The sequence below is a fragment of the Psammomys obesus genome, unplaced genomic scaffold (genome assembly GCF_907164565.1).
Source record: "Psammomys obesus unplaced genomic scaffold, mPsaObe1.curated_primary_1811, whole genome shotgun sequence".
NCBI lineage: Eukaryota > Metazoa > Chordata > Mammalia > Rodentia > Muridae > Psammomys > Psammomys obesus.
Genome location: NW_026592890.1, coordinates 1,635,253 through 1,643,053, shown reverse-complemented (window position 1 = coordinate 1,643,053; position 7,801 = coordinate 1,635,253). Strand labels below are relative to the sequence as shown.

Here is a 7,801-nt window from a genome sequence, read left to right as displayed (position 1 = left end):
TTTTTTTTTTTTTTTTTTTTTTTTTTTTTTTTTTTGGTTTGAAAACAATGTTGTGGTTTTGGTTTTGTTCTTAAGAACCTGTAATAAAATAGCAAACAATGAAATATGGAATAAACCTCCCTGGGACTTAGGATGTTAGGAAGATAAAAATGGACATCTGTGGGTGTTCTCATATCCTCTTGGCCACCTACAAGAAAAAGTAATTACATCCATAGATAGTACTGTATTATATAATTCCCTTTTTCCACAAACTGTGGATGTGCCGTAATCAGAGTAAAGGCATCCCACCGGATTCCTTTGAGAAAACCGCCAACCCAGTCCTCTGATTGACGAAAGTGCGGCTGATCATAAAGAGGAAAGCTGTTAGAAAATAGCAGGCGTAATTCATCGCCATTGGTTCATAAATACCAAATCTCTCTGCCCCCGAGTCGTTGCAGACTGCCACATAGGCCTTCCGAATATGTCTGCGGCATTGTTTGGTAGGGCATCAGGTGCTTCTGTGTGCCTCCTAACAGGGCTTTGCCGATAGGTCAGCCGCATTCTCACTGCAATACCCACAGGGCTCCTATTGGCTCTGTTCTGCTTGGCATTGCTAACTAACATCTTTCTGGTAACTCACTGGTGCTCCCTTTGTTACTCGGGAGGGAACAGATTACAAAGAAGCTTTACCTGGATGACATGCTCCATCAAACACCTTGGCAGACAAGCTGTGGCTGGACATTCTGGGGCTTCTTGACTCCACAGCACCCTGGATTGGGTGCACTCAGCCTTGACAGTGTGTGCAGAGGGGAAGTGAGCTCCATTCACAGCCCAGGCTGTCATGGTGTTCCTTGGCATGGAAACTAGAAATGCCTTGTGTTTGATCTTGCACTGGTCCAGCAAACCCAAAAGGCTGTTGAAGAAGCACGGGCTTCAGAGATAATTTCTGTTTCCTGAGAACAAAAGGGGACTAACTTGGAAAGGTTTTGGTTTGAGGGGAGAAGTTGTATTTTGTTGTTGTTTCGGCTCAATGTTAGCTCCACCCTCACCTGTTACATATTTCAGTTGAATTGCATGTTGGCAGTCTCACGCTCTCATTGAATATTGTAATAGTCTAATTGGATGGAGACCAGTGCAGACTCAGAGTTTACACTGGGTTAGGCCTCACAGCTGCAAAATCAGTACACAATGATTTTTTTTCCCAATAATTGATTTTCAATGTATTAGAATCCAGAGATTCCTAGCAGGAGCTTGCAAAGAACTTGCTAAAAATGATAAAAAACAAACAAAACAAAACAGAACTGTGCCTGCATTTATACCAACTCATAACTTTCATTCTTGTTTGCAATTAAGCACATGGCCGTGTGGCTTCGGAATGGCTCTTCTTGTGGTCCAGCTGGTACATTTTACCAGCATCTGGTTGGTAAAGTCCTCCATTCAGATACACATGGATGAGTAATAGTTTAAAACCTGGGAAGATGGTGTGCTGGTTTTCAGCAAGATGGCAGTCTCTCATTCTCCTTGCCCTGTGTGTGATGAATGATGACTTCAGTCTATAGCTGAAGAGCGAGAGGAGGAGCTTCCTTGAACGCTTTTGGGGTTGGCATCTTCTATCTAGAGAATTGAGAAGAAACGGGAGTCATAAAGAACTGGCTGAAGTCCTGGTAGGAGGGACAAGAAATTGGTTCAAGGTAGTCAGATATATTTAAGCAAGCCAATGGGGGTTTGCTTTTGCTTGTTTGCTAAGAAGTCTCGTAAGTGCTATTCAGTTTCTGGTGAAATTTGTTTTCCAATTCCTTCTGTTGGACTCTTCCTGAAAGCCCATTTGTTCAAAGCATCCAAAGAGCCCTAGCACAAAGCAGTTGCCCTCATGAGGCCAGCTGCCTTCATGCCTCAGGACAACTGTGGGGTCGGACACCAACAGGCTTCTCTTTCGCTCTTTTTGAAGCGAGCTGTCCCAGCGTTTGTGGGTAAGGAGCCAAGCAGTTTGGGCAATAATATCTTTGAAAACACGGTTAGTAAATGAGACATGTTTTCCTGAGAGAACAGACTGAATTCAGTGGTTCCCAAGGGCATTCCTCAGCACACCGCCATGCAGAGAAGAACTATTAGGTGCTGGCGTGTCTTTAGTACTTGATGTGGTTCAAGCTCCATTCTAGGCATTGTGTGTGTTATCTCAGCTAACCTTAAATCCATGTGGCGTGGCCAGAGCCCTCAACTTACAGATGAGGAGGAGATTAGAAGTATGAACGGAAGTCCCACCTCACTCTGGACCCTACCATAGTGAAAAGGCACCTCTCTTCCCCTGGGCTGTCCATAGTAGGGTGAATGCAGCAATGTGTGCGTAGGGCCAGGTGAACGTTCGATTCGGAATAAGGGGAAAATGGAGGCCTCAGTCAGTTCTTGCAATTTTCTTCTGAGCCACATATCTAGGAAATACTGAATTTCAAAGAGCATAGATGGACACCTTCAAATTTCTGCACATGAAATTTATTTATTATGTCTAACAAGTATCAAAACAAACTAAAAATATGTTTGCCCTCAGCTTTCTAAGATGTATGCACGGACATATCTCATTTTCATCTTCCTTGGTCCTGTCAAATTTGAAAATGAGTTACCCATAGTATGCAGAGTCTCAGACCTCCGGGTTTTCTTGTTATGTGCATTTCCTTCTGTGTCACGTGTTTTTATACCCTGCTTCCTCCATTGTGTTCTCTTCCCTCCATATGTGACCATGTGTTCTCGAAAAGCATCAAAGCAATCGTTAGTCCATCAGTTTGAAAGAAATAGAAGAGAAAGACAAGAATATATTTACTTATAGAGATTAAGCACATGTTATTCTGGACAAAATTACTTAAAATGTCTCTATTGATTAGGTTCTTTGGGTGGAGTCACACATTTAAGTTTTCCTGTAAAAATGCAGTCTGCACTGTCACCCACATCTCTGCAAAAGCTGGTGAAGAATGGCTACGAACAAGACTGCTTATCACTTATGTTCTGTCTTCTGTTGAATTTACCAGGACTCTGGAAGTTTGGATGATATTAGATCAATAAGTTAATATTAAAAAGGACCCTTTAACTTTGAGATCATTAACCCATAGGGACTAAAATCTCTGAGACAGAGCCACCCTGATGAAGCAGCTTTGAAACTTTGGGAGTTCTTGTAGTTCCTCCAGGTGGGGTGGACACTTCCGTGAGCTGGCAGGCTGGACATCGAGTCGACTGCGCTGCGGCCATCAAGTACTGTGTGTTCTCTTTGTCCCGGCCTCAGCCCATTAGTTCTCCCTAGGTTGGCACTCCTCAACAGCAGAAGTCAGGTGACAGTTACACTTTAATAAAGACTGCTCTGATGTTGTTAAATGTCCCATGTCCTTCGGAGGAGTCTGTCACAGGGGAGCCCACGCTCTCCAAACGTTGACCTTTCTGGTCCTCCTTGGGAATGAACTGGCCATGACAAAGCCTCTGTTTTCATCCTGATCTTTAACCTCACAGAAGCTAATAATTGACAAAGAGAAGCTATCTGGCTCTGTTTGAGTTATCACTTGCTTGTGGACCTTTGCCCATCACTCAGTGTCTAAACATCTCCTGGTGGAAATGTATCCATTAGAGATGGAGAGTTTTCTTTTGCTGCTGTGCTGTCACTTATCCAGCTTCAGGGGTCAATGTCAGGGACCGTTTTCACATCAGCATGGACTGAAGAATCACACCAAAGAAAGACTCAATATGGGGCTGTCCTGCCCTTTTCTCCCATGTTTCTCGGGACACTTTAAAGCAAACTATTGAATCATCTAAGCCATCGAGGAAGACATGGCTTTAGTATTTAATGTGCTAAGCCATCTTCTTAGGAGGTAGCTCAGTTGGTTATGCGCTTGCTGCACAAGCACGAGGATCAGAGTTTGATGCTCAGCCTCCAAGTGAAAAGTACACCAGCAGTCCTGGTGCCGAGGATGCAGAGGCAGAAGGATCTCTGCCTCTCAGGGGTCATCTCGTGTCGCTGAGCCTATGAGGTTAGGGTCAGTGAGAGACCCTTTCTCTGACACAGAAAAGACGGCACTAGAGGAAGGCACCTGACATCAACATTTGGTTCCACAGCTACCCATATATTGTACACACACTGATTCTTAGGGAGAATCCAAATTTTGATCACTGAAGTCTCAGGTTGTTTTCTTCACTGTGTTCCTTGCTAGTGATATAAACTAGAGCCTTCCTCCTGTGACCATTAAATGAAGCTCTTGAGTACATACCTCAGAAATCTGTCGTGGGAGTCAAGTGAGGAAGAACCAAGGTAAAGATTTGGAGTGTTGCCTAGAGGTTTTCCAAATGAAGGCTAACTCTCCTTAGCTCCTTTCCTGTAAAGTGAGGGGGATGGCTACACAGATGCCCACCTAGGCGTGAGAGTATTTTGTAATAGGGTGGCTGTGGAAGCTTCTACTGTCCCCCTTCCCTTAGTAAGGCACATTATTGTTAGAAACACACGTTTCTTACCATCCAGCTCATTAGGAGTAACTTACTAGGTTTGGCGTAAGGGGAGTCAAGAAATTTTTCCATGGGATGGTGACTGAACTCTTTCAGCCTCTCAGTTGGGGCCTGTTTATATTGACAAATTAGCAGAAATCATACATTGTGTAGAACACGGAGGTGAGAAACCAGAAGCAGTGTAGCTCGATTTGAAGAGGCTGTCCCACAGAGGAGGCATTCCGCATTAGGCAAGGCTGAGCTGCCCTTAGTTATTGGCCTGAGCAAGAAGTGAGGTTTTAGTTTGGAGTAGTGATTTTTTTTCCCTTTCATGTACTTTGAAACCATACTAGAGGCTCAGGGTGGGGTGAGCCTTTAGTACTAGCCTCTTTTCTGTCCTCCTTTTAGAGTTTAGTGGCATACTTGAGTGGTTCCTGTGTTCCCTAAAGAAGATTATGCCTGTATTTTTATTTTAACATTTATTTTCTCAGGTGCTTCCTCTTCTTTCCCACTAATCTCAGGGTAATCTGTCTTCAGAAATTAGCAGACAACGGGGAAGCTGCCAACATCCTAGTTTCTTGGTAACTAAACTTGCAGATTTACCAGCATCAGTTTTACATCCTCTTTTCCCAACAAAGGCATTTGATGTCCTTATGTTTAATTATATCAAACTCATGAGGGAATTCAGACTAGGCACTCAGGAATATGTCTCTTTGGTATATCTACTACTATTATTGTTATTAGCATTATTATTACTCACAGGATGCTGTTAGATGTGTATGTCCATAAAATAGCTCTTGTAAAAAAAAAATATATTCTTAGCTGTTTCCACACTAACCCAAGAGGGCATTAATGACTGCTTCAGAAAGAGGCACAGACTCCATTGCTGCTCCTTGTGCAGCTTCAAAGCTGCTCAGGCAGGATCAGGAGCTGCTGTGGCGGATGATGAAACCAGGGCGCACTCTGAGATTAAGCACCTTTCCTGCGCCTGAGCACCATGACTGGGAGCGTTTTTATCCTTAGGCTACATGGATTTGATTGTATGCATGATGCTTAGAAGTGGCACACTGTGGGGTCCTGAGAATTAGTTTTGTCTAACAGTGTTTATGATATTCTGAAACAAATACTGCATCAAACATCTACTTCCTAATTTTCCTGAATTTTTTTATTTATACAATTACCATTATTGATGGAATTTTTTCCCACCAAATTGTGTAACTTGAATGCATTTTGTCACCGTTAATTGATTGGATATATACTTTTGAGTTAGTGTTTTGAGTTAGTGAGTTGAGTTACTTTACAAGCACTGTTAGTAGGGGAAGTGAGGAGGGTAGCTGGTGGGCTACTCAGTGCCAAATTGGGTTGTGTTTTGTATGGCCCTTTACATTCCAGGAAGGCACTAAAGCAAGAAACAGCGCTCATCCTGTATTTGAGTTGAGCTGTTTATGTCAATTCTCCCCTTAGGTCCACAAAAGGTGGCTCCGCTTCCTCCCTTTCTGAACCCAGGCCAGCAGGGGCAGGTCGAACCTTCCTGTTCCGGGTCCTGCGGGCAGCCCTTCCCCTTCAGCTTCTCCTGCTGCTCCTGATCGGACTCACCTGCTTTGTGCCCATGTCAGAGGAGGACTACAGCTGTGCCCTCTCCAACAACTTCGCCCGCTCCTTCCATCCCATGCTCAGATACACCAACGGGCCTCCTCCACTCTGAAGCAGGCAGATGTCCTTCGCACTAGTGCTGGAAGCATGATGAGGGGCACCTGGCCCAAAGCCAGCCCAGGCTAGCAGAGAAGACTTTGATCCTGGCAGGCTTCATGTATGGCAGCTTCAGCTCTCCTCCACACCCCGCGTGTAAAAAAAAAAAAAAAAGAAAAGAAATGAAGCCTTTGGACATGGATGATAAACAACAGGAGGGAAACAGGATTGGTACAGTGTCGTTTGACACTGAGCCTTAACACTAAATAAATTAAGATGAGGACATACAGAGTTCCCTGGATCCATGATGTCCGGGCCTTTGGCATAGCCAATGGCTCTGGAGCGCCATCTGGGCAGCTTTCCTATGGTGCTGCTCCATCACCCCAAAAGCCCCTCCCCGGGGGGCACGTATCAGTATAGTACATCTGACCGACGCCCACCACCACCCCTGCTGGAGGCATTAGAACCTCCTCACATACCGTTTTCTCAGAGCACATATGGCAGCTTCCTTTCTACCTTCTTTTCCTTTAGGGCATGACGTTTTAACGTTGCTTTAGAGGCACAAGCTGTAAATCTGAAAGGCACTTTTTTTTTAAAGGTATAAAGAAAACCTGGATGTAATAAATAAGATCATGGAAAGCTTTATGTGAAGAAAATTGAATGTTATAGTATAAAAAAGATATTTATGTATGTACAGTTTGCTAAAGCCAAGTTTTGTTTGTTGATTTCTTTGCATTTATTATAGATTCTATAAAGTATGTCATCTGTGTCTTTTCTTCCTTTAAAACACAACTTGAATTTTCATTATTCAGTAGGTAGCAACCTGAGTTATCTTTTGTTGTTATTGCTAAAACATACTTTGTGCATGGCAATATAATTTACATGTTAAATAGCAATAATTAAATGCTTTGGTATAGCTTTAAATGGGAATTTAAAAAAAAAAAGAAAAATTTGAAGTTATAGTACAAATCCTAACCTCCCCCCAGCAAATTTGAAAAAAAAAAATCAGATTTTTTTAAATGGGTCAGTATGACAAGTGTACTTGGTGGCTGGCCCTTTCTCACAGCTCTTGCTCTGGTGGCCAATGGAGTTGAAGAGCTCACCTTCAGAATTGCTGACCAGAGGAACAACAGGTATTGTATTCTCTGGGAATGCAAAACTCAAAATGGTTCCTGCAACTTCGGTACACAGAGGTGAATACACGAATCCACTATGAAAACTAGACAGAAACAATATTACCCTTTTGTCTCCTTTCTAAATTTTTGTGCTTTACTTACACTAACTTTTTTTCAAATGAATGAAGATAAAAGGTAACGACGATGCATTGAAATAAAAAGGTGGCTAGAGTAAGTGCGTATTCACACAGGAACCTGGAGGAGCCTTTGTCCTGTGTAGCAGATCAGAACTCCTGGATTTCAGCTTCCTGCCCTTTTGCACAGCTGGCAAAGCTTCTTACGATTCCTGTCAGAGGCCTCTTCTTCCATCCATCTCAAAGGCACACATGGCCCTCTCCTTAGAGCCCTTTTTCTATTGAGCCTCCTGTTGATCCTTAACTACTAGATAAAATACAAGTTTCCTTTTTATATTTATGTTTGAATACTTAAGATGCCAACATGCCATTGTCAGGCTAAGACAGGAGGACTGAGAGTTAGAAGCCTGCATGGACTTTTAAGAGACC

The 7,801-nt window shown here is 43.1% G+C and overlaps 1 protein-coding gene across 8 annotated transcripts in view; it reads left to right on the top strand.

Moving 5' to 3' along the window:
- The window catches only part of Syne1 (spectrin repeat containing nuclear envelope protein 1), a 461,163-nt gene extending 454,282 nt beyond the window's left edge, over positions 1-6,881 (top strand). For 7 of the 8 annotated variants that reach the window (XM_055615901.1, XM_055615897.1, XM_055615895.1 and 4 more), the window contains one exon: positions 5,899-6,881. In XM_055615901.1, the coding sequence (XP_055471876.1) occupies positions 5,899-6,139 (241 nt within the window). In that variant the 3' untranslated portion in view covers positions 6,140-6,881. The remainder of the gene's footprint in view (positions 1-5,898) is intronic. The other variant, XM_055615900.1, reaches the window with a different exon arrangement.
- Positions 6,882-7,801: the final 920 nt, after the last annotated feature.